Source organism: Phodopus roborovskii, unplaced genomic scaffold (assembly GCF_943737965.1).
Source record: "Phodopus roborovskii unplaced genomic scaffold, PHOROB, whole genome shotgun sequence".
In the NCBI taxonomy this organism is placed as follows: Eukaryota; Metazoa; Chordata; class Mammalia; order Rodentia; family Cricetidae; genus Phodopus; species Phodopus roborovskii.
Genome location: NW_026126469.1, coordinates 1,961,685 through 1,989,527, shown reverse-complemented (window position 1 = coordinate 1,989,527; position 27,843 = coordinate 1,961,685). Strand labels below are relative to the sequence as shown.

General features: G+C 40.1%; 1 protein-coding gene and 1 pseudogene across 4 annotated transcripts in view; both read left to right on the top strand.

The window, feature by feature from the left end:
* The window catches only part of Fgd4 (FYVE, RhoGEF and PH domain containing 4), a 204,045-nt gene that overhangs the window by 117,202 nt on the left and 59,000 nt on the right, over positions 1-27,843 (top strand). For all 4 annotated transcript variants that reach the window (XM_051190982.1, XM_051190983.1, XM_051190984.1 and 1 more), the window contains exons 4-5: positions 3,703-4,204; positions 26,883-26,972. In XM_051190982.1, the coding sequence (XP_051046939.1) occupies positions 3,703-4,204; positions 26,883-26,972 (592 nt within the window). The remainder of the gene's footprint in view (positions 1-3,702; positions 4,205-26,882; positions 26,973-27,843) is intronic.
* Positions 14,050-14,853, top strand: LOC127226877 (histone H1.0-like; annotated as a pseudogene).

Sequence of the window (27,843 nt, the reverse complement as noted above, 5' to 3'; positions counted from 1 at the left end):
ATCCCAGGGTTGGGGGAGACTTCAAAGCAGTCAACATTCCTAAGGCTGAGAGGTCTCTAACTTGGATCAGTTTTGTGACCTATTCCTTGCATTGTTTGAATGTATCTCTTCAGATAAACTGTGTACAGTTTCTGTCGTATATGCAAGGAAGGATGTGCTATAATTCATGGTTCTAAGCATACATAAGAGACAATGTTGATATGTGGGCAAGGCTTTGCAGGGTTCTTCTGCTTGTGGTGGAATCCATTACCAGTAGCAACATGGGTCTGCTGTCATACAAGCAGTGCCAGTGTTGTGGCACTCAAATTCACTGGAAAAGCCCAAAGACTCAGACTCAGTTCAGATTTAAATTAAGCTAACTTATTCTTACTGCTAGCAGAAGGATAGCAGCCTTAGAGCCAATGCAGCAAACCATTTAGAAGGGAGGTGAAGGTGAAGTTTCAAGGAGGACATCAGAAAAGTGTGCATTACAACTACCCATGGAATCCACAGCCAGTCAGGAACATTGTTTTACTTCCCTCGGTTGCTTCTTTCTCTCCCAACGTATAATAATAAAAAGACCATTTCCTCACTTTCCCATAGCGATAGCAAGTTTTTTGTTTGTTTGTTTGTTTACAAAAGCAAAGGCAGCTATTAAATCTCATAGCCCTTTATCCTATTATTTCTTTTTTTGAGACAGGGCTTCTTGGTGTAGCCTTGACTTTCCTGGAACTAGCTCTGTAGACCAGGCTGGCCTGGAACTTACAGAGATCCATCTGCCGTTGCCTCCCAAATGCTGGAATTTTCCTAAATGCTGGAATTTTCCTATTTTTTACTCAGCTGGAGGCCACTAGGCTCTCCTGGCATTCCAGAACCAAAGGTCAATAGCCCAGAACCAAAGGTCAATAGCCCATATGCCCTGCTCCATATTAAGTCTCTTTAGTCATCACAGGGGACCTGTGTAAATTATCATTAAGGTCTGGAGCACTGTAATGACTAAGGTGGAGCAGTTCATTTCCAGGCTGGCAAAAACACAGTGCCATTAGGGCAGCTGCCATGTCCCCACATCAGGACAGCCAACCCTGAAAGGGCCTGCAAAGTGTGTTGATACTGCATTTACTTTACTGTTGTCCTCAAGCTGGTTTACCATTTTGACCCTGTTGTCACAGCCTACTATTTTGTAGCATAAAAGGAAGCCACTGGGTTCTAAATAACCAGGAGGGCCTTGGAAGCTCACATATCACTGCTATAGGGGACAGTAGATGAAGACCAGTGAGCAAGAGAAGTGCTTGCCCCACACACCTGACTACCTGAGTTAAATTCCTAAACTCAGGCTACAAAGAGAGAACCGATTCCCAAAAGTTGTCCCCTGACCTCCACAGTGCTCCATTTAGCCCATGTGCTCGCTCTCTCTCTCTCTCCCTCTCTCTCTCTCTCTCCCTCACACACACACACACACACGCACGCACGCACGCACACACACACACACACACACACACACACACACACACCAATGATAAATGCTTTTCAAAGGACCAGCTGAGTGTCTTAGTTTCACTTGGATGAAAGTAGATGAATGATTAGGAGTTAGCAGATTTTATTTTATCTTATTTTTTACTGTGGCTTCCTTTTTCTCTCATTTTTCTTTCTCCTAGAATAAGAAAAAATACTCTTTTTTGGCTTAGAAAAATACACATTTAAAAAATAACATGTTTCCACAGACAAGAGCACTGGCCTTTCCCAAGTATACACACACACACACAGTTGCTTGGCTTCCACAGGCTACAGACTCTCCTGAGAACTGCTTTGACTACCACTTTTCTGCCTCTCCTGCTTATTGTGCCTGGTGCAAATGTACCTTTGATGACACATGCTATAGTAAATACTAGCTGGCTCATTTCTGAGGATTTTTTGATAAATTATCCAGGCTCAATATAAACTATGTATAGAAGGCAAACAACAACAGAATGTGTTACACTTTTATTTATACTGGCCACTTCCTACTTTTATCTGTTAACATTTCTCCTTCTGAGATTTTTTTCCCTTCTCTTCTTACTGTGGCCCTTGTGTTGAACTTGGACCATACATCTTTTCCTCCTTTCCTTGTTACTATCTCTGTTCTGTTTTCCCTTCTCCAGTCCACAGCAGCAGTGACAGGGTAGGATGGGTTAGGATGAAGGAAGAGGGTGACAGTGCATCTCAGTACTTTCTACCCCATCACCCAGAGTTGTACCTGTACTGAAGATGGCAATCAATAAGTCTAAAATGTCCCTGCTTTTTTTTTTTTTTTTTTTTTTTTTTTGGCAGCTTATTTCCTCATTATATGGGGCAAAGGTGATGGAATTTAAAGCTGGACTTCATAGCTTGTATTCTGGTTTTGCCACTTGCTAGCCAGGTGACACTGTCTGTAGAACAGAATCTGCCCATGTAGAGATTTATTAGTTTATGGGCCCCTGCTTTAGAAATTATTGTAAGGATGAAAGCCGAAAACCATTGTAAAAGTCTTGGCTTAGTTTGAGGCATTTAGTGAGTGCTTCATAAATGTTATCTGCTGTTGTGCAATTGTCACAGGATCATCACAGCAATCCATAATCTGTTAGACATTTGCTAAACCCTCCACACATCAAGCTAAATTGTACGAATAAAGCTGGGAACAAGACAACACTATTTTCAGGCTCATAGAATGTTAGTCTGTTTTAATTTCTTTTTATTTATATCATAGAAATTCTGCCTACAGCTTTATGTTCCTTCCCCCAACTTAAATTATGAATTAAAAATCTATACAAATATTTCCATGGGAACCTAACTATCTATTGGGAGCAAGATTCTATTGTCCAGTTAAAACTATCAAGATTACGTACAATATCAACAGTAATAAGGGCTTTAAAGACAACTAAAAGAAGATTAGAGAAAGTGGTGGAGTGTGCTGCTTAGACCAACCAAAAAAAAAAAAAAAAGGTTCTCAGAGACCTAAGTGGCAGAGGGAGGAGTGTACTCTACCAGTGTCTTGGGGAAGATTGGCTGGGCAGAGACCAGCAAGGCTACTCACCCTAACTGCACAAACAGAGAACTACAGACATGTGGCAAGACCACAGTAAGGAAATGGGAGATGGGAGATCTGGGAGCTGGAGAAGACAGAGTCTTGCAGATGTCATGGTGACAATAGTGAACTCTTGCATGTATAAGGATCTGATTTGTGAGGATTAGATTGGTGAGATCAAGAGCAAAATTAAAACCATTGAAGATCAGTTGGAAGCCACTGTTTATTATGTTTTACTTATTATGTTTTAAAAAGGTTTCTACTTTCCAAACTAACTTGGTTTTATACTCAGTTTATAAACCAGGAATGTCTATGCTTGTTTGAAGAAATTATTAGTAAGTAAGTAATTAGTAAGAAAGGTAATCTCATTAAACAACTATTCTTTCATCTCTGTCTTTACTGAATAAGTTATATTAGTAAATAGCTAATGGGAACACTCCAACCAATAAATCAATGCTCAGGTTCATCCAGTTTGCTTTTGGTTGTGAGCCTAGCCTTGACTGCTGACCCTCCTCCAGCCTTCCCCTTTCTGTGTAGCTGCTTGTTTAAATGTGGCTTATGTCCCAAGAATTTGTGTTTCCAAAACCACCATGAATAGAAGTGATCTCTTTTCACCTAGAATTGACCTGTCTTCATTCTAAAACTTTTCATACCAATATTTCTTTTTATATTTTATCTTACAGTGTTTTGTCAAGTTACATTGATTTGAAAAAAGATTCTACAGTGACCCTAACTATTCCTCAAAGTGCAGGACAGCATGGATTAACCTCCACACTTCCACGGAAATTCCTAACCCAGCACTCTCCACAGAAGCAGGAAAATGATACAGATGAGACTCAAGGCCAACAGGGTTGTTCAGCCAACAGTGTGGTGGCAGCACAAAACCAGATGGAGTGTGAAGATGAGAAAGAAACTGCATGTAGCCCAGAGACTTCTATTCAAACTGCTGTGGCCTCTTTCGATACACACTTAGTGAATGGAGAAAGAAATGAAACTACTGCAGATTCTGTATCATCCATAACCAATAGCCATGATGAAGATGCCTCTGACAGCAGGACTCCAGGTGCTGACTTAGGGCTGCCCCCAAAAGGAGGAGGGCCAGGAAAGGAAGCTGAGCTACTAGTGAAGGAAAATGGAGTGAGCACCATGGACCTGGATAGGACAGACCAGCACCATGAAATAAAGGTAAAGTCTAAACTGTCTCATTATAGGCTAAGCACTGCCTCATACTGTTTCATAGCACCTGTGAAATACTTGGCTCAGGTTACCCATACCAGCAGATAAACCATTTGCAAGCTCTGGGAGCTCCTGGGTCCTACCCCTTCTCAGAGGTGTTTGCTTTTTTTTTTTTTTTTTTTTTTTTTTTTTTCTTTTTCTCTTGTAGCTTCTTTTGATCATTCTGTTGTGATCTCTAAAAGCATGGTTGTATTGTAGGCAAACCACAACAACCACATTGTTTCCACTTGGGAGGATGATATTCTTTGTGGCACTAGATGTTAGTGTTGTAGACTAACTGCAAGCCTAAATAGGAATATTCAGGAAATACTAGCTGCCACAGCCAGGGTGTTAACACTAGACAAGGGTGAAACTGTAGGAAACTGGACCAGCACCATGAGATGAGAGTGATCTGAGACTTGACCCATCACTACCTCCCTCATGTGTTGCTCTTTCAGTCTGTTTCATAGCATGTGTGTAATAAATAGCTCAGGTTGTTGGGGTGACACAATAAAGCTGAGTTCACATAAAATAGGAAATTTTGCTAGATTTATTTTATACTTTGAAGAAAATCTTTTGTAAAATGAAAAAATATGTTATTGATCAAACAGAACCAGAAAATCTTGAGACTACTTCTAACTCATCAATTAATTCAGAGATATTTTTGTGTGTGACTCTAACCACAGATTGTTTTGTTATTGTTTATGTCAGTATCTTACTCTGGGGATTTAATAGCATGACTTTCATGCTATACTTTTGATTTCTTGTAGCAAAGGTGTCATGTAAGTTTCATTTTGAATTTCTGTAGGTTTTAATATGCTGTGAACTTTTCTGAAAACAAGCTAGAAATTTTTCTTGCTTGATCTTTGTCATTGATTATACTAAACAAAATTAAAACGTTGACAATTGTAGGAAAACCAGCAAATGGAAAAGCCAAAATTTAAGTCTATGTATGATAATGTATGGTTTTATGCCCTAAGATAAGCAGACACTCATAATTGAAGGGCTGACTGGTGGTTATATTCATAACTTTAACTGAAGTGTAATCAACGAAGATTATAATTGTAAGCAAATGGATGAGAGAAGGTGACTCAAGTTTCACAACATTGTCTCAGAAGACAAAGAAACACAGCATAGCAAATGGATTCTCCTTGTGCCCCAGCAGAATAAAACTTGGTGCTTTTGCACTTGAACAATGGTGACAGGAAGAGACAGCCAGAAGTGTGTTGTCTTTCACAGTTGACAGGAAGAGACAGCCAGAAATGTGTTCTTTCACAGTTGGCAGGAAGAGGCAGCCAAAGTGTATTGAGATGATGCCCTCAAGGATTCCCTGTGATGCAGCAAGCGCTGCTGGTGGCTCCTGTGGTTGATTACTGGTTAGTCCTCTTTCAACTTTGTGTAATTTATTGTAGCTGCATATGCTTAGATGAACTTGACAGAGATAGTACAGTTTTCTTTTTTCTTTCTTGAAAATAGATATTTTTCATATACTATATTCTGATTATTTCCCCTCCCATTTCTCCCAAATCATACCTATTTTCCAACCCCACCAAATCCACACCCTTTATTTCTTTTTCTCACTAGAATACAAACAAGTATCTAAAAATAAGATAAGAACATACAGCAGAAGAGGACAAAACAAACCTTTTCTTATTAAGCTAATGAAGCATAGAGTAATGCAAGGCCTTTCCCTGATAATCAGTGGATGGCACATGCTGGGTGGGGTGAGCTGTTGATCCAGGCACCACCCAATATAAGCATGGTGGTAGTGTTACTCTCTCCTTCTCTGAGACTTCCACATTGTTCCTTATTGTGGGAAGCCACAGCCCCAAGGTGAAGCCTGGCTGGATGCCAGGTAGTCCGAGCTTAGCTGTAAACAAGTCTTATTTGTAAGTGCTTGATGGATCTGGTGTGCTTCCTCCTTCTGTGGCCTATCCGGGATTGCCAGGTGGCATGAGCTGATTGTGCAATGAGTGCATATTTAAGGGCTTGCTGGGGCTGGGAGGAGCAGTAACTGATATACAAGGTTCCTGAGTAAACTGCTTGAAGAAGAGTCATGGTCGTGTTTCCTTGCTGGCCAGGGTAGATGCGACACCTTATCTCAAAATGCATGTGTTAATAGTATAGGGATGAGGGATGGTATGTCTTATCAACTATATTTTACCACAATTAGGAATAAAAAAAGTTCTCTTTTCAATTTTTTAGTAGACTATTGTGAAGTAAGCAATTAGGACAAGGAATTGATAGTGCTCCTTCTGGCTTGTGATTGGACAAGTCAGGAAAATTCCTGTGTAGTTAAGTAATATAACTGCATGACCACAACATCCTGTTCCATGATACTATAGGAATTCTATGTAGTTATGTGACCTTCAGATCATTTGACGCTTCTTAAACTTTCTAATGTGATGAACTTTTCAGATATAATGGGATATTTTGGAATTCATGCACACAACTAAAAAATAATTACTCTGTCTATATAAGTGGATAAAGAGACTTATTTAAGAAGAGTTTCAAATAAATTTCATTTATACAAATATTCAACCTAATGGCCCTTTTTTTGAGTGTTGATTTGGAAGTTCTAGTGGGTAGCACAACTACCTGTATATCCTTAAAGGAGCAGCCCTTCTCTGTCTGGAAAGGTAGTCCTTTTAACTGAGTATAAGGCTCCAGGACACCTAAGGAGCAGATGGGAAAAGGAATGCCTGGCTAGGCAGCCAGGTTAACCATATTAACCCTGAGGATCATAGTCACACCAACCTCCTGTTCTCAACAGATGTTTCCCAAATGCCCACCAGCAGTGGGAATATGAAAAACAATGGCATAATTTTTTGTGGAATATTATTTTAGCTGGGCAAAAATGTGTTATATTTGTTTATGCTATAGAATATTACTTTGTGTAAAGGTGTGTTACTTTTGTGTATGCTGCATTTGTTTAACTATGTAAAGATGTGTTGCATTTGTTTCACCTTGCCTGCCTAAGACACCTGATTGAGCTAGTAAAGAGCTGAAGAGCCAATAGCAAGGCAGAGAAAGGATAGGCAGGGCTGGTGGGCAGAGGGGATAACCAGGAGAAATCTAGGTTCAAAAAGGAGGAAGAGCAAGGGGAAAAAAGGAGAGACTGAGGGATACACCCAGGGTAAGAAGCCAGGTAGCCCCAGCCAGCCGACACAAGAAGAGGTGAAAGTAAGATATACAGAAGGAAAAAAAGGAAGAAAGAAGCAAAGGATAGATAAAAAGACACAGGTTAATTGATTAATTTGAAAGAGCTAGCCAGGCCAAGCATTCATAACTAATAATAAATCTCTGTGTCATGATTTGGGAGCGGGCTGGGTGCTAAAAGAAAAGGCCTGGTACAGGCAAATGCAAAGTGTAAATGGAAAAGTTAAATAGTTTGGAAGTTTAATTTTATTAAAATGCACCATTAGTCATCATTATTGGTAATTGAGAACTGACTTAAAAGAGTCCCTCTGATTACAAGCTGTTTTATTGATTTGGGCATATATTTTGAACAAAAAGTGACAACTTTAAATATTTTAATTTTTGCCATGGAAAAGCTAAAGGGTGCCTAACTATTGTACTCTGACAGCATTACAGTCTTCCAATGATGAGACTTCTGTTTTCTGACGGGGTCTTTTCTGTAGCTCAACTTGCTCTTGACAGCCCTCAGACCTCAGCATCTGCCGTGCTAGACTCACAAGCATGCCACAACATATTCAACATAAATGAATGCTAGCAATCTGCAATATAGCCATACACCTCTAAGTAAATATCTTTGAAACATCAAAACTAATAAATAAAAATAAAGTTTAAATCATAAGCATTTTGTTATACATTTAGTCACTAGGTGATACTTTGAGGAAACACTCTGAATAACTTAGAGAAAAGACAAACATAATATATTTATCTTAGAAAATCCACCCTGTAAAGTTTACCTTGCACATGTGGAATTATAGAAAGATTTTTGTTTATGTGACTTTGTAGATGGCTGATACCCATTGTAGTGTATGTACTTAAGAAATGGTAACCATTTTTTTATTAAACTCCTAAAATATACTAAACACATAGCTTTTGTCTCATTGCTGAGTGTGTTAATTTAGTTTAAGAACTATGGAAACTAAACTTCACTCCAGACAGGAACGACAACACAGGCCTTTGTGATAATCTTGCACACATTGGGCTGAATAAGCTGCCTCCTCTTCCCCATAACTGAGAATAACAGCATGTTCCTTACCACAGTAGCCCTCTAGCAGATGCCAGCCTTCTACTCCACTGTCGTTATGATCCCACTTATTTAATGCTATAAGGATGGGGAGGTAGCAGCTCACTATCTGGAAGGGACTCTGTTAGTTACTTTTCTCATAACTGTGACAAGGTATCTGACCAAAACAACCTAAGGAAAGGAAGGTTTGTTTGGACCACAGTATGAAGGCCCAATCTAGTCTGGGAAGCATGGAAGCAGGAAGCTGGCCTCAGTGCACCTGTAACCAGGAAGTATGGACACAGGAAGCTGACCACAGTGCACCTGTAAGCAGGAAGCATGGACACAGGAAGCTGACCACAGTGCACCTGTAAGCAGGAAGCATGGACACAGGAAGCTGACCACAGTGTACCTGTAAGCAGGAAGCATGGACACAGGAAGCTGACCACAGTGCACCTGTAAGCAGGAAGCATGGACACAGGAACTGGCCTCAGTGTACCTGTAACCAGGAAGTAGATGAACAATGTCATCTCACTGCTTTCTCCTTTTTCATTTAATCTGGGAGCTCAGCCATTGGGACAGTGCCATTAATATTCAGGGTGGTAGTTCTCACTTCAGTCAAAACTTCTAAAAACATATTCATAGACACAGTCAGAGATGTATTTCCTTGGGATCCTAAATTCAGATAAGCTGACAATCAAGTTTAAATATCATCCTAGCATTAGTCAATTTGACAACCAAACGTATTACTTTAAATCACCCTTAACCCTAATGTCTTACTTTTTTTATAATATAGTATGCATTAGCTAGAGTCTAGCAGTCATCATAAGCCTTCACTATTATATGTATTTTATATGCTAGATTTATATTTGGTACTATATTGTAAACAAATATGAGTGTGAGCAATGGAAGGTAGTTTTTTCTTTTAATACTAAAATTTTATGTAAATGTCAATATTAATTTTAAAATACACTCAACTTAATAATAGCTGCCAAGAATATAGCAGAAGCAAAGAATGGTTATCCCTTCATTTGGCTAAAAGTAATGAAAATTATAAAATAATTCACCAAGTACAGATTTAAAGAAACATTATTTTTGAAAACTTGTGTTTATGTCTTGATTATTCTGATTTTAAATTACCATTTTACTTATAATTATAAAAGCCTTTAGAATATACAGCTGTTACACATCCTAATAGAATCAATGAAAAAAAGGGGTATAGCTCAGTGATGGAAAAATTCCTGTCATTTGTGAAGCCTTTTGCTCAATTACAAACAAGTGTTGTAATCTAACATTTTCAATCACTGAACAGTGATTGTGGTTCCTTTTTAATTGATTTTTACATACAGTACATTCTGATCACATTTTTCCTCTCCCCCAACTGCTCTGTTGCAATTCTTTAAAATTATTGATGAATTTGAAAACATGGATGAGACATTTGTGCTCAAAGAATACAAGGTGATGGACAGGTGAAGATGAAGTAGAGTTGGAGTTGGCTGGACGGTCAAAATGAAATGGAATGGATAGGAGAGATAAGCAATGAGCAGAGACAAGGGGTAGGGTTCATATTTGAGGAAATAGCTCATGTTGATGAGCATGGGCTTCAACTAAAGTTTTTAATTCCAATGTAATTGGCCTCATAATGAGGCCAGAAAGGATAGCGAAATTAGTATCAGAGCAGTGGACTAGACTTGTTTCTGAGTTAGAATCACACTGTACTGCCTAGGCTAATTGTACTTCTGGCCTTTAACTAAACCTCATCATCCTACTGCTGGTAGTGCAGGCTTGTGGACCCATGCCCTTAACTTACTAAGAAAGCTGAGGAGAGATTGTCCTGGGCTACTTGCCCTGGGCTAGTTTGCAGTGTGTGTGTGTGTGTGTGTGTGTGTGTGTGTGTGTGTGTGTGTGCATATGTGTGAGTGTTGTGTGCATATAGAGGTTGGGCTACACCATTCACCCTTCTTTTTAAGGAATAGTGGCCTGCTGGTGTTGTATATGCTATACTAGCAGACCCAAAAGCTTCTGGGTCTTCCTCTGCCTCTGCCTGCCAACTCACAGAGCCCCCTGGAATTGCATGTACACACTAACTTCCATAGCTTTCCACGGTTTCTGGGGTAAGGATCTGAACACTGGTTCTCAACTTGGTATTGCAAGCATTTTATCCATTGAGCTATCTTCCTAGTCTGATCATAACAGACTTAGACAGTGTTTAGCAATGCTGTCCTATTTGCCTAGTACCCAAGGACATGCATCCCGCCTGCTTGTCTTACCATGAGCTGAACAGCATAGGGAAAAGCAAAGATGTGGCTGAGATTTAGAGTGCCAGTTGTGGTTGTTTGAATGAGAGTGGCCCAGTAAGCTTGAATTTATTTGAAAGTATGTATTTTAATGCTTAGTTGCCAGGGAGTAGAATTATTTGGGAAGGATTAGGAGGTAAGGCCTTGTTGGAGGTGGGTTTTGAACTTGCAAAAGCTGATGCCATATCTGCCTGCTGCTTGCTAGTCAGGATATAAAGCTCTCAGCTACTAATCTACCACCATACCTGTCTATCTCCTATCATGATAATCATTGACTAACCCTCAAAAACTGTCAGCAAGCCCCCAATTAAATGCTTTCTTTTATGAGTTGCTTTGGTTGTGGTATCTCTTCACAGCAACAGATAGGGACTAAGACAATGAGTGAGGGTAAATTCAATGCTATTAGCAGCAGTCTCTAACAAACTATATAACTGAGTACTGATGGACCATAGCACAAAGGTGGCTGGCTCTAAGGTTAGGCCTTGTTTCATTGAGGTGTTGTGTAGGGGTTAATAGGACATGTTAGAGAGGAGCTAGAGAGTAATGAATAAAACTTTCAGCTGTTATAGTAACTTGTGACTTATGCTTCTAAAGGATTTGAGCACAGATAGCAGAGCCCATCAGCAGTCTCCCAACCTTGCTGAGTGGCCAGAGACTTGGAAAGCAAAGGCAGACTGGTATTGAGAGCTGATCAGGATCTCCAGCTCAGAAGTGCATGAGCCAGGGATCGCAGAAGCAGAGGTGGGCTCAGCTGAGCATTGAAATAAGACAGAAACTCAGAAGGACCTGCTGAGGTCACAGTTGCTAGAAGATCCAATCTGCAGGAAAGAGGAAGATGGGGTCTTGAAAACATTGGTTTATGTGTCTTAGAGAACAGAGAGAAGGCCTGTACCATGATTAGGTATTCAGGAGCAGATTCAGGAGGTGTTTTCTAGGCATGAATACCTCTATGAAAAGTGAATTCCTCATCTTGGGGAGGAGGTGGGTCATAAGAATTGTGTGTGTGATTCCTACCATCTCTCCTCCCAGTCCCCTCCCATGTCACTTCCCCTGAAATTCATGGTCTTTTGTTTGATTATTATTGTCTCTAGTATCTATGTATTTATATGCATACATACATGTGCAACCTACTGAGCTATTCGGCTTTTCTCTTATGTGTATGTGTCGAGAGGCTTACCACTAGGAATTGTACAACCTATATGGGAGTTCATCATTAGATGAAACTAATTATCCCTCTCTTAGCAGACATTGAAAACCTATAGGTCTTCAACTAGGGGTAAGACCATGTGAAATTTCCCCTGTCCATGTTGACATATCAACTGCTATTGTCATTAGGCCAGTCTTTTTCGGGTAACCATATTGTTGAGATTTCATAGGAGTATTTTCTGTTATGGCTAGTGGGTGCTATGTAACAACAGTTGTCCTGGGCCTCTGGTTTTTGTAATCTTTCCACTCTTTGACAGTTTTCCCTGAACATTAGGTGTAGGAGTTTCATTGCAGATGTATCAGTTGTGATTGGACACCCTACAATCCCTTATGCTTTGCATTTTGACTAGATGTGGATCTTTGTTGCCAAAAGAAGTTGCTTTGATGATGGGTGAGTATAAAGATATGGATTCAGAATTCAGTTAGAACCAGTGTTTGCTTAGGAAAATGGTAGTAGTAGGTTCGCTCAGGTCCATAACTTCACCAGCTAGGGGTGACTGGTGAAGGGTTACTCCCAACATAAGAATGCCATTATTATACCATTGTGGATATCTCACTGGTCCAGTTGTTGTGTCTCATAGGCTTTATAGCTGTGTAAGATTATTCTTTGCTTTTCTCCTGTGGCAGTTCACATAGTACCTTCAGATACTGTGAGAACTACTCCTCAAGAAGCTCCAGGTCAGTTCCAGCTCATCTCCAAGTCCTGTGTCCAAATTGCAGTGTCCTCAGTAGTTGGGTCTTACTTTCAGACTAGAAGGCAACCAAGGGAAACAGCAGTAGCCCTTATTGCTTTGGAAGACTTGTTCTCTTCCGAGCAACAACTCCAGTCAAGGTATGAGAAGTCTGGTGCTGAGGTAATTGTTAGTTAACCACAAGTACACGGCTTTTATGGGAGTATTGTCCCTTCATTTCCTGTAACCCCATTAAAAAGTATGTGTGTATGTTTGCGTACATATATACATACTATGTACCATCGTGGTTGAATAAGGATCAGGATAAACAAATAGGCCGAATAGATGTTTATTCAAGGAGAAATAACTTACTACATAGACAGATAAACACCAGGAGATTCCACTGGATTCTCTCCTGTCCGAGTCCCACCAGCAAGAGAGCTTTTCCCGGCTCTTCCTCAGACCTCCTTCCACAGGTCGCATCCACCCATGGCTCCATCCCCCCCAATGGGCGTGGTCAGTGCCACAGAATGACTATCTCACTACAATTCCCCTTTTAGTCTAAAGAAAAGATTTAGGCTTAATACAAAACTATATACAAAACAGTGAATAACGAGTGTGCTCTAAGAAAAGGAAAATCGAGAACAAAATGACCTACATATCTAGTCCTAGGGTGAAGGCATAACGGAGTTTACAATAGAGTTGTCCTAAGCTGGAAAACGTAAGTCTAGTACCTAATATATCTAACTAGGAAGAGAGAATAATAGTTGTGATAGTTTAATCAACCTCATCAAGACATGAGAAGGAAAATAATGATACTAAGGTAGACAGGAAGTGCGGATGGGCAACTTCCAAAAGGTACAGCAAGGACAGAAACAGCAAGTTACCTGAACAGTCACCCTAGTTCTCACAGCAACGTTGGTACACCCAGTTTTGGCTAAGGCCAAGAGAACTTGACAGACCACAACAACAGCAGGGAGATAGAATGGCTATCTTACCCTGACTTGGCAAGGTCCTGCAGTCTTCTATATTTGTCTCCTGCAAGCACATAGGACTGCATGTCCAAATCAGTGGTCAAGGTGGGGGCAATTCTATGCCCAATAGGCCCTGAGCTGAGGCGAGATTGAACTCCAGCAGGAACAACAACAGTGTCCAACATATTTTCGGGAAAGTGCACGGTGCTGTCAGGAGCAACAGTGTCTCATGTCAACAGAGTACTAATATTAAAACATTTAAATGCCGAGATGCAGAGCTGGGAAAAGGGAGGCTGAGGAGGTGGAGGACAACACCAGGCACCGACGTGGGGACTGGGCTGCGCACAGCAACCCGTGAGCCTGCTGGCCACTCGTGCCAGGGAGGACAGGAGCCATGCGTCGCCCGCATCCCTGGCAGCCACACTTTCATCTGGTCTGCTAGTCGAGTAGGAGAGCAGATCCCGGCTCCGGTTGTGTCCAGCCTCCCGCGAGGGCTGGCCCTTCGGAAGGCTCCTTCAACAGCAGGAGCAGGCCGGCCACCATGACAGAGAACTCCACATCCACCCCTGCGGCGAAGCCCAAACGGGCCAAGGCCTCCAAGAAGTCCACAGACCATCCCAAGTATTCAGATATGATCGTGGCTGCCATCCAGGCTGAGAAAAACCGCGCTGGCTCCTCAAACCAGTCCATCCAAAAGTATATCAAGAGCCACTTACAAGGTGGGTGAGAACGCCAACTCCCAGATCAAGTTGTCCATCAAGCGCCTGGTGACCACTGGTGTTCTCAAGCAAACCAAAGGGGTGGGCACCTCGGGCTCTTTCAGGCTGGCCAAGGGTGATGAGCCCAAGAGGTCGGTGGCTTTCAAGAAGACCAAGAAGGAAGTCAAGAAAGTGGCCACTCCAAAAAAGGCAGCCAAACCCAAGAAGGCTGTCGCCAAAGCTCCAAGCAAGAAACCCAAAGCCGCCACCCCTGTCAAGAAGGCCAAGAAGCCAGCTGCCACGCCCAAGAAATCCCAAAAAAAAACCAAGATTGTCAAAGCCAAGCTGGTCAAGGCAACCAAACCCAAGAAGGCCAAACCTGTGAAGCCCAAAGCCAAGTCCAGTACCAAGAGGGCCAGCAAGAAGAAGTGACAAGGAAGGCTCTGCTTGTGACACTCTTCCTCCTGTTTTCTGTAAATACATTTCTCTCTTGATCTCATCTGCAACCCTTTGCCCATTCTATTCTGACTTTACAAAAAGGCTAGAGTTTCGATTCCTCAGACAGACTTGTGGAACGATTCTCATTTCCTTAATCTATCGTGCAAGGACAGCCACAGACAGCCCATTATCTTTGTAATGATGAAGATGTACTTTTTCTCTTGATTTGATGTTTAACATTATGGGGTTGGGGTGGTTTGTTTACTGTGAAGGCAAATGGAACTGGTAAAGTTCTGGCTAGATGAGGAGACCTAGGAACTGAAGTTTGCCTTTTTAAGGCTTTAAGTTGCTCATCCATCCCTTGTGAGAGCTTCAGAATCGTAGGTGCAGAGCAGAGGGTGATACCCCACCTAGCTGCCAGGGAGGGAAGAAAATCCCTGGGCTGCCCTCAGCAGTGGTGACCAGTTGGGGGACCTGGGAGTGCCTCCCCATTGTCTAGAAAGGGAAAGGGGTCCAAGTGACAGCTGGTTAGCTTAGCGAAGCCATTGCTTCTCACAATTAGGATCTAGCCATTGGGGAAGGGGGGGGGTCTTTTCAGCAGTCTCTTGTTAAATGGGAGTGGATTTAGTGGGAGGGTGGGGGAGTCAGCCAGTGCCTCAGTGTGCCTGTGGAAACTTGGGTTTTTCCACAGGATTAATAAGTTGTGTCCTAGGAGGTCTTGTTCTTTCCTTTTTCCTTTCTGTATAAGATGTGGCTTTGCTTGATGCAGCTTCACTTCTACCAGCTGCCATGTAAAACCCCTCCAACCGCTTTTACCTTTTGAACTTTTTCTGAGTAGCTGAGGAGGGGGAGAGGCAGGGAGTGGACTGTAAGACAATACAGTTGATTTGAATTTGCTAGGTAGCTTTAGAGAACCAGGATTGTGTGCACGTGTGTATATGTATATATCCAAATCTAAGTACTTAGTCTAACTTCGGGAGCTGGGAGAAAAAACCTGTACAGTTGTCTTTCTATTATTTTAATAAAATAATAGGAAACTCACGCCCCTTCCCCCTTAAAAAAAAACAAACATTTAAATACCATGTTCTGCATGTCTATGAAGTGATTGAAGATTAAGCATCTATATCTGACTAATCTCATAGGTACAGGAAACATGAGTGAAGATAATCTGTAATACCCAGGAACTTAGCTAAAAAACTGATTAAAACTTCCCTGAGTAAAGCAGGAACAAATACTTAAACAATGTAACTATATGCATATACATCCCTATAAATCCCTAAAATAGAGGTAGAGTAGAAATGTCAAGACAAGAGGTAGAACTATAAAGGGCAGCATGATAAATATCCCAAATTGTATCAATATACAAATTTCTTGAATACAAGAAAAGTATACATACATAGAATATGGTAAAATAATGTGCATAAAATATCATAAGTGGAAAGATTTCATACAATATAACAAAATATAAACTTAGTTTTACATAGCTTACCACATATAAGAATATATAACAATGTAAGCTGTAAAATACTATCTCATTCTTACTCAAAATCACAAGAAGATAGGCTAATCTACCTATATCACATCTAAACCATACCTTTTCCAACCATTCCCTATTCCTGTCTAAAAGATAAACCCGAGTGTAAGCATCACCTTCCATACCCAACACTAAATAACTAAAACCAACCTAAAGAAGATGACTATTATCCCAAAATTCCAAGGGTAGGGAAAGGGGGCATCGTTATCTTAAGGTTACTTCCTGCTGAAATGGGACGATGATTGCTCCAATGGATCCTGTAGGAAGAAAAATTTTAGCAACAAAATTTCTCAACAGAACTGGCTGTGACATATGTAGCTAGTCACTGTGTGGCAGAAAATGCTTGACTGTAGTTCTATTTGAAACTCTGGCCAGGGTGTAATAAAAAGGTGCACCATTACAGCTAGCTAGTCATGAGTTGTCGCGAGCAAAACAGTCTCAAACTGGTTTTAGGGTGATGTTTGTAGTTCAGATGCATCAGGTTGAGTCAAGTGGAAACGATTATGTGGGGCCCCATCTTCTTTCCAGAGAGTTCAAAGACTGCTGTTAGGAATCGTTATTATTCCTTGTGGAAAAGTTACACATCAATATTAAAGTAAAATTTTCAAGTTTTAAGGTATGCATTAGGGAAACACAACTATAAGCATTAAAAAGTATATGAGAAAATTAGGATTTCAGAGAGAAAATTGCATGTAAGAAATGAGTCCCCAGATTTTGTTTTCTTCTGCCTTTTAATCTTAACAACATGCTTGAATTTAGAGAAGGAAAGCCAAATCCAACTCCAAAGCCAGCATTGGTTTACATAAATTGGGACTTCAGGAATACTAGATAGTAGAGAGAAATAGATTTCTGTATAGAAATAGTTCCTTCTCAGCTTCAGCTGATAGTATTCGCGGACTATTCAAGTCCTTATCTCCTTTTAGGGCCATTTTCAGGTTTTTCAAATCATGCCCTTCTACTCCAATAATGGTTTGCAGTTGAGAAATCTCTCCTAGTAATTTTTGAAGATCATTAAGAGTCTGGTAGCGATCACTTCTGATCTGTACTTTTTGTATTCTGGTTTTCTGTAGACCTATTTTATATCCTAAGTAGTTGATAGACTCTCCTTTTTGTATTTCTTCAGGTGCAATTTGTAATCCCCAGTGAGGTAAAATTTCCTTTACTTTCTCAAACATTTTTTCTAATATTTCTCCTTTAGAGTCAGCTAACAATATATCATCCATGTAATGATAGATTATGGATTGTGGAAACTGTTTACAAATTATTTCTAATGGTTTTTGTACAAAATATTGGCACAGGGTGGGGCTATTTAGCATTCCCTGTGGCAAAACCTTCCATTGATATCTCTTCATCGGTTGAGAATTATTGTAATTAGGTACCGTGAAGGCAAATTTCTTTTTATCTTGTTCTTGTAAAGGTATAGTGAAGAAGCAATCCTTTAACTCAATAACTATAATAAACCATTCTTTTGGCATCAAAGAAGGCAAGGGCATTCCAGGCTGTAGAGAGCCCATTGGCTGGATAACTTTATTGATGGCTCTCAGGTCTGTAAGCATTCTCCATTTACCAGATTTCTTTTTGATCACAAATACAGGAGAATTCCAAGGGCTGGTTGATTCCTCGATATGCCCAGCATTTAGCTGTTCCTGAACCAGGCTTTCTAAAGCTTCTAACTTCTCAGAGGTCATAGACCATTATCCTACCCAGACAGGTTCCTCTGTTAGCCATTTTAAAGGTAAGGCTTTTGGTTCCTCTGTTTGTTCAGCACTTGTATTCTGTTTTTGTACAGCCTGGATATTTGGTATCTCTCTTGTATAGTACTTTATAATATTTTTTCCACAATCATGAGGTTGTTTATGGTTCCTATCTAATACTGGAGGAATGTTAATCTGTGTATTCCATTGCTGTAATAGATCACGACCCATAAATTTATCACTACATCAGCCACATATAGTCTCAACCTTTCTCTCTGTCCTTCTGGTCCTATACATTCAATCCGTCTCGTGCTTAGTTTTACCTGAGACAGGGTTCCAGTCCCTAAGAATTGAACATTTACCTCATGCAGGGGCCATCTTCAAGGCCAAGATTTATTAGATATGATAGTTATATCCGCCCCTGTGTCCAGGAGACCATCAAACAGTCTATTATTCATCTTAACTATCAATCTAGGCCTATGACTATAGCAGTTTGCCAAAATATATGTTTTTTATTTCCTTCTGTCATGTTTGATTCAACTTCTGTCACTAGTTTGTCATCCAGAGTGGTATGAGTTTTTATAATAGGCACAGAATTTTCCAATTGTCCTGTGGGAGATTGTCTTCCACTGTGACTGGAAATGTTCGAACCACCTGTGATGTGGGGGCCTTCGAGAGGCCCCCCCCCAAGGAGTTTCCCGATGGTAAAAGGTTTCCTTGCTTGTCTCTGGTCGATCTACACTCATTTGTCCAGTGTCTGCCTTTGCCACACCTTCTACATAACCCAAGAGGCTGAGGCCTTCTGTTTGATTCATTCCTGGGAGTGTTATTTCTAGGGAAGCTTTGCCTACAATTTCTTTTTAGATGTCCTATCTTACCACAGTTATAACATCTGACATGTTGATATCTCTTCAAACCTTTGGAGATGGCTTCTCCTACTCAAGCTTCTAAGTCACCACAGTAAGGAACTCTGTTATCTTGATGTCTTCTCTGACCTTTAGATATGGCTTCTCCTACCCATGCTTCAGTCTTATTGTCATTATACTCAATGTTGCCTGTATATAGGACCCATTCATCCAAGCGTGCTGATCACATTTTTAAAGGCCAAAGCACCTGTTTGCATTGAAGATTCACATTCTCATAAACTAAAGATTCTATGAGTATTCGCCTAGAATCTATGTCTGCTACCTCTAATTGTACTGCCCTAGATAATCTTTCTAGAAAGACACTAAAGCGTTCTCTAGGTCCTTGCCTTATCTTGGTATAGGGTTCTATCCTCTCTCCTAATTCATGAACCTTATCCCAAGCATTCAAAGCTGCTGTACTGCATAGAGACAAGATATGTTCATCATAGGCAGCTTGAGTTTCTGGGTCAGCATAAATACCCTCACCAAGAATTTTATCTTGGGGAGCTTTATAACCTTTCTTTAAGCCCTGAAGTTCAAGAGCTTTTGCTTCCTCTCTCCATAAAGCCCTCCATTCTAATTGAGAGGAGTTTTCAAGGACAGCTGATATTGATTCCAATCCTTAGGGGTTACCTTGTTGTTCCTTGCCCATGATTCTACTAATTGCTTCACATATGGTGAGTGCATGCCATAAGAGACTACTGCTTCCTTTATACCTTTTAAATCTTTCATCTGTATTGGTTCCCACTGATATGCAATGACACCTTTTGGGTGTTTTTTCGTTGCTGGTTTTTCATTAATAGATACAGGGAAAGCTCCCCTGACCCTAAATGGTGTGGAAAAGTTTAAATCTTTTTCATGCCCTGTTACTTGTAGTTCTTCTTCTGATGTATGAGACTGAAGGTCTTCTAGAGCCTGAAGTCTATTCACCATTGTTTCTTTGAGTGTCTGAACTTCTTGAATCAAATAACTTTCTAGAGACTTCATTGTATCAGTCAGTTTCTTACTTTCTCCAACTACAAATGATTCCATGTTTTTAATCTTCTCATCCTTAGATATTATCTGAATGGCATGTAAACTGCCTTCCAGAAACAATGTTCTATCTGCTAGCTTGCCATTATCCTCAGACATGGAAGAGATTCTATCATCTAGTCTTTCTATCTGATGTTCCAGTTTTTTAAACTTATTAGTAGCTTCTTCTGACCAGGAACGAGCTGTTTCTGCTAGCATATTAATGCATTGCATTGTTTCTGTTCTGGTTATTGAGGTATCAGACATGAAACAAATTGTGTTTTCAATATTCTGAACCGTTCTTTCTGTGCTTTGAATTCTATCATTTTCAATATTTGGAATCCTTGTTACTAAGTTTCCTATGGTTTGTACAAGTTCCTTATTGTTTGCTGTAATCTCAAACCATTTCTTTAAGAATATCATGTTAATGATGGAACCCATTGCTATTACAAAATAAAAGTACATGTTGGTCCAGTCATAAGTTTCTTCTACTAAAACTCCTTCTATATATGAAGTAAAAGAATTCCTAAAGTCCTGCATTGTAAAATTATCTGCCATATTTATGGAACAATTGACCTCAGATATTATATCAGCTTCAATTGCAAAGGATGTTACAGTTACCTTAGGTGTAATTCTGCTGTCCTAGAATTTGATGTTTTTAGTTGTAGATCTCAGCTTGTGGTAGTAACACCTGGAGGTGTACCACCAAATAGCACCCAGCCGCAAAGGACCTGTCTGATCCCGGTTCTGGCTGGAAGTGTACCTCCAAATATTGTCCGGCAGCAGACGATCCTTCTGATCCCTGTAGAATAGCTCTTAACAAACTATGGCAAGCGAAATTTTGTTAAAAGGAGTCTTGTGGAATTGCTGGGACTGCAGGACTAACCGCAGGAAAAAGCACAAGCAGGGCGGGTGCCGAGCGGCTCTGCACGAATACAAAGTGCGGTGCGGAAATGGGCAAAAAATGAGAAGCAGTGAGTGCCTTCTCAGTTCCGTTGTGGCGGCAAAGGAGATGTAAGGAAGAGGCAAATGTCCCAAAGCTGTGGTGAGTCCACCTGGTTAAGCAAGGGACCCTGCCCGTTGGGGAAGGTGGGGGAGGGGAGCGGCGTCTGCCGCCTGGGTGAAACCCAAGTCCCGTGAAAATCTTAATCCAGCTTCTGACACCAGATGTCAAGGTTAAATAAGGATCAGGATAAACAAATAGTCCGAATAGATGTTTATTTAGGGAGAAATAACTTACTACATAGACAGATGAACACCAGGAAATTCCACCGGATGCTCTCCTGTCCGAGTCCCACCAGCAAGAGAGCTTTTCCCGGCTCTTCCTCAGACCTCCTTCCACAGGTCGCATCCACCCATGGCTCCACCCCTCAATGGGCGTGGTCAGTGCCACAGAAATGACTATCTTACTACAATGTACATATGCATATACACATACATATAAATATATTAACATTATATTTTTAAGGTTTATTTTATATGTGTGGGTGTTTTTCCTGCATGTGTGTCTGTCCACCATATGTGGTCATGCCCATTGAACCCAGAAGAGGGTATTGGATACTCTTGAACTTAGATATAAAGGTTGGTAGCTGACACAGGCAGATGTTGGGAACCAAACCTTTGTCCTCTATAAGAACAGCAAGTGCTCTTAAGCACTGAGCCATCTCTCCAACTTCTACAGCACATATATTTTTAAGTTTATAAAATCATTTGTTGCCCTGTTACCTTTTCAAGTATCCTATTGTTATCTATATGACCATCCCTCTTCCTTTGTATTGCCCTCTAGTTAAAGACCCCCCATCTTCCCATTCCCCTTTTACAGCAGCTGTATCCTACCCCCACCACTGTCCACCTTATAGGACGAGCTCTTTTATTTTCTTTTATTGTGTATCTAAATTCCAAATCAGTAGTAGGAATGTGCTGGAGAAATAGCCCAGTGCTAATACTAGCATATAGTAGGCCCGTGGTTTGACTCCTATACTGTATAAGCTGGGTATGATGGCTATACCTGTAATCCCAGAATTTAGGAGGCAGGGAACTAGGAGGATGAGAAGTTCAAGGTCATCTGCTGTGACCTTTGAGGCCAGCATGGTCACTGGCTCTCATTCTGTTAACATAAATCTTTTACATATGCATGTTAAGTAAGCACAAATAAGTATTAGAATGATGTGGGATGTCCTTCTGTATGCTGCAAATACGCATTGCTTTTATTGGTTGATTAATAAAACTGTCTCAGCCAAAGGCCAAGGAGACACCATGTAGCCACAGAAGGAGTAATGTACTGGAGCATTACCAGTAAGGCACAGCCTTGTGGCAATACATAGATTAATAAAAATGGGTTAAGTTATGAGAGACCTAGCCAGTAATGGGTCTGAGCCATTGGCCAAACAATTATAATTTAATACTAGCCTCATAGTGTCATTTCATAAGAGGCTGTGGGGACCCAAGAGGCAGGAGAGAAACTGGTCTAGTGGAACCAGGCGAGATAGAAAAAGCTTCCAGCTACATATAGGAGATGGGAAAAATTGCAGCATATATATATATATATATATATATATATATATATATATATATATGAATAACTATTTAAATTATTTTTTCCACTTAAAATGAAATCACATGAGAGCTCATATATAAAAGAGTTAAGAAGCATAGTTTCAAAAGTTCATCCATTTGGCAAAAGCAAAGCTGTTATAACAGCTAACAACCAGGGGAATTATCCTAGGAAAGAGAAGTACATGAAGGGATGTGGAAATTGCCTAGATGGTAGTATTGTAGGCAGAAAAAAATTTCATATGTATTTTATTACTGTAAAGGGTATATGGTTTTTATTCTGATGGTTTCATTGAAATATGTTTTTGTTTGGAGACAATCTCCTGAGAGTCAGCTTTCACATATGAGAGTGTGTAATCTCACTTATTAGGTGGTGGGTTTTGTTCTGGTTTATTGTGGTTGCTGTGCTGGTTTTCCCAAGCAGAGACTGAATACTCAGTGTTCTTCCAGTCTCAGCCTGCCAAATGCTGGGATGGCAGTCAAGAGCCTCCACACTAGGCTACTAGCTCTGGTCTTTGGGTTGAGGGCTCAGTCTCCAAGACCTGGTTGCTTCATTTGCAAACCATAAACTCAAATGTGCTTCTGATCAACTGCTATAAGTGAATTTATGACACCCTCCTCAAGGTGACTGACTCACTTGAGTGATTCACAGACTCCAGGAAGGAAATGCTTATGCAATGTTACAAAAAATAAAGACATATGCATTCAAGCTTGCTTTCAGGAATCTCTATATGTTCAGCTACCCAGAAATTCTCCAAGCTCATTTCTTCTGGTTTGTTGGGAAGTATTAAGTAAGCATGGTTGCTAATACACTGGTTGAGAAGCTCACTTCTGCCTATCCCATCAAGTTTTTTGGCATTCTTTCTTTGCTGGTATAGACAGCACAGGACACCTTCTAAATGTAGAGGATGTGATCTGCTGTCGGGCAAGGATAAGTAAGAATTTCTGTATGGCCAGCTCCAGATCAGAGGTGTGAAGGAGGCTCATTTGTAATCTGCCTTGGAATATTTTGTTTGTTTCTCTGATCTGTCTTGGAAACACAGAAAAAAATTAATATATAATAATATATGATAAATATCACAGAGCCTCATCCGGTAGATATCGCATTTCTTCATAAATCTACTAATAGGTGTGTTTTAAAAAATAATCTTTTAGCTGGGTGTTGGTGGTGCACGCCTTTAACCCCAACACTCGGGAGGCAAAGGTAGGCAGATCTCTGTGAGTTTGAGGCCATCCTGGTCTACAGAGCTAGTTCCAAATAATACAGAGAAACCCTGTCCAAATAATAATAATAATAATAATAATAATAATAATAATAATAATAATAATCTTTTAAATTTTTAAATTGTAAAGTATTTTTCCATTAAAATGTATAGACCTTATGTACCTGATGATTATTAAATGTTCTTTAAAAGGCTGTGTCAGCTGGAATTTCTTTGGGGAAAAAATAAACTATAAATTAAAATGTACCATAGATACAACATTCTGTGTTAAATCAGGTTTTGTTAGCTGACAGTTTGTATCTGTGTTCTTTGCTTATATCAAAGTCTTATTTTTTTGTTGCATAGAAAGATAAGAGGAAATTATTTAAACTATATAATAAACAGTTACTTGAAATTCTTTATGACTGGAATTGATATAGAGACTTTGTAATCGTGCAGCCCAGACATCTTCGGCTCAGTATTTTTGTTGTGTGTACGTGGCCTGCTATAAAAATTGTGCCTGTTTTATAGCTAAAAAGATGATTCAAAGACTAGGCATGCTGACACATGCCTTTAGTCCAGTACTCTGAAGTCAGAGGCAAGGAGATTTGTGTGCATTCACTGCCAACTTGGGATACATGGCAAGTTCAGGGCAGTTAGAGCTACAAAGAGAGACTGTCTCAAAAACAAAGATGGATTCACAAAATCAGTGATTAAGTGTTAGAAGCTCTTTAGATGTTGTTATCATGTGGAGGAACCTAAACCAAAGCTCCAGTAGTCCAAAACTCCTCTGTACCACAACACCTAATGACTGCTCTGAGACCATTTGTCTTAAGTGATTAAGCTTGCTGCCAGTGAGCCTAATGACGAAGCTGGTCTAGACCAGATGAACAAAGGCTTTGAAGCAAAGCCTTTGCTGAGTACTGCTGCCACCCTTGGGTGCTGCAGAGTATGACATGTGTTCACATTTGGCCAAATTCTGCTCAGGAACTTCACAGTCAGCAAGACCTTGCTTGTTCTAAGCATCCTATTCAAGATCCAACAGTGGTGACCTCACTGTATGTCAGTAATAAACAAGGTAACCCATCAGCATATTTTATGGCCCATGAGATACACATTTTATAGCAAAATAATCTGCTGAATTACTTTTAAATAATGTCAGGGGCCTGGAGAAGTGGCTCAGTGGTTAAAGCACTTGCTGAACAAGCAAGGGGCTAGAATTCAAATTTCCCAGAACCCATGAATATTTGGGGGGACCACCAACAATCCCAGACTCAAGAAGACAGATGCTGGATAACAGCAGCAAGCTGGAAGAGGAGGCTATCCCTATTGATGTGCTGTAGGTTCGACTGGGAGAGGGACTAAGAAAGATTCCTAACATAACCCCAGCCCTTCACACACAAGTTTAAACACTTGTGGAAACATACTATATGCACATGAAAAGAGGTCAAAACAATATTGTCAAATCTATGTAAACCATGTAAAAGAATATAAGCTAAAAAGGTACATTATCACTAGTAGATAAAATGAAGAACTTCTGACACTAGAAATAATGTGGGTTTGTTATAAAGGCATGTGGTGACAAGCAGTTGGGGTGACTCCACTTCGTCTGATGCTCTGAGAGAGTGCAGATTCCTGGTCTCAGGAGTCCAGAAGTGGAGAGGAGTTATAACAGCAGTCATGAAAGTAGAATTAAGCATGATGGAAATGCCCTGTGCCTTTATTTTGGTGGTGTTTGCACGCTTATATAAATTGCTTCATGCTCCACAAAGGATGCATTTTACTGTCAGAAGAGTGGGCCTCAGTAGGTCTGACTTGACACATCATGTTAATGCTGACCAGAATTTCCTGTGAATATAAAGGATAATGTGCTTCCATTTCTTCCCCTGAAGTGTATTTATATGTCTAAAAACAAAGTTGTAAAGAGATCCTTCACACAGCAGTACATAAGTTAAGTTACATACAAGAGATGTTGAACTCACAGGACATAAACACTCTTGACTGGCCTGGCTTGACATGAGAGTTGCAGAACAATGTGGCAGTGAGGAAAATTTAATGCTTAACGTTTAAAACTTAATATTTTTATGTTGTATTTGAGATTCTAATAAAATTACATTATTCCTTCCCTTTTTCCTCCCTCTAAACCCTTGTCACTTTCCTTCAACTTCATGGCCTCTTTTTTCACTAATTGATATTGTTTGGATAGATATACAGGCATGTAAATATACATTCTTAAATATGACTTGTTTATGCCTTTTGCTGTATGTATGTTTTCAGGTATGACCATTCCATAGGACTTGGTTGTGTAAATTTCATGGAACATAGTCAGATAACTTAAAAGGGTGGTACCAGGATGAGAGAGCTTATAATTTGAACATCAGACAGAGGTTCTTGAAAAGTGTAACTCTGACATCTTGTCAAAGTCACAATAAATATAAAATAGTGGTTCTCTGTAAGAGAGCCTCTCATTTCATCAGCAATGTTTTACTGAGTGCTGGGATCTCCAGTGAAGCACTTGAGTTGATTAAAGGAGTTAGAGACCTAACAAGAAAAAAAAAAATGTTCCTATCATGAAACTAGCAAGGTTATACAAATAAATTTAAAGGCTGAATAAATATATTTAGGAGGAAACATTAGGTTGAATTGAAGATAATATGAGAGCTGGATGTAGTGGTGTATACCTTTAGTCCCAGCACTTGGGAAGTAGAGACAGGCAGAACTCTGTAAGTTCAAGACCAGCATGATCTACAAAGTGAGTTCCAGGCCAGCCAGTACTGCATGACCAGACTCTGTTTGAAAATTAAAGTAAAGAAACATATGAGAGAGGTGAGAGGAAGCAAAACTGAAACAAGGCTGAGACAAACTGACAGTCTTTCCTTAGCACTGGACACGTGGTGACGACTCTTACTGCTTACTCTAATAATATTTATGATTACATATTTCATACAATATATTTTAAAATGCAAAATGTTACCTGCATAGTTAGTAATAACACATGTGTTACTGTATGTCAGAAGCAGGTAAGAGTGAAAAAAGTACTGGGCACCGAGAACAACAGAACATTCAAGAAAAAGGGTAACAACAGTGTTGCCAGCCATAGACAGCAGGCCCATTTAGATCTGATCAACCTGTCTACTTTTGCTTGGATATCCCTGAAACATTTGGGAAAACTGCTTTGATTGAGTGGTCTGATTGGGAGGGGTTGTTACTTAAGGAAAATGTCTGGCTTCCTTTTCTTATATGCAAATATCTGTTTGGTTTTTTTAGGAGACTAATGAGCAGAAACTTCACAAAATAGCCAATGAACTTTTGCTTACAGAAAGAGCTTATGTCAGCCGGCTCAACCTCTTAGACCAGGTAACAGTTTGCAGTTATCCATCTTCCTACCCTAGGAATTGAAGCATTACAGTACTGCAGTGCAGGCCTGACTAGCTTGGATAGTGAAAGTTTAATTGCTTTAAAGAAATGTTCACAACCTCATTGATAAATTTGCTGAATACAGGAAGTTTGCAATTCATAAGAGTGTAGGTTTCTATATATGTCACACTCCGATTGTGTTCTGTTCCATAATGTCAAACATTGCTCTTATTTCTTGACCATTTATTGTGTTCTTGGGATGCTGTATTTAAATAGACTATTGGTAGTTACTTCAGTGACTTGTCTGTCTTGTTTAATATGTTGCACTATGTCATGTTGCAGGCTTTGGAAGCCCACTTGTTTAGCCTTGGTGGAACCTGGCTTAGTCATCCAGTCAGTATTTGTTGCATACATGGATCCACTGTACCTCACTTTGTACTTTAATTATGGTATATCCTTGAACATGATTTTGTCCATACACTTTGAAAGTTTCTAGGTGCATCAAGGTCGCTGAAAAATGTATTGTGGTCCTATGGTGGTAGGTCACCCACTACGGCAGGTGTCTCTTGCTAAAAGAGGAAGTGACCATTCTACTTTTGCCACTGGTAAATTTGGATTGCTTGGAAACATGTGGCCCTACGGACACTTGATCATTGTTTCCCAGGATCATCCATATACTGTTTGTATGAATTTTGTGAAGCCACTTTAAAATTTGTATTCTTTGAAACTGAAGTTGTAGTTCAGATTATCAGTGTCAAGGAACTTGACTGTGAGACAGAGTCGACCCCTGTGCAACATGAGCAAAGAGCTTTTCTTCCACATGGGAAAAGAGTCTTGGAGTGTGTGAGTGTCCCATAGTGAAAAGAGGTCT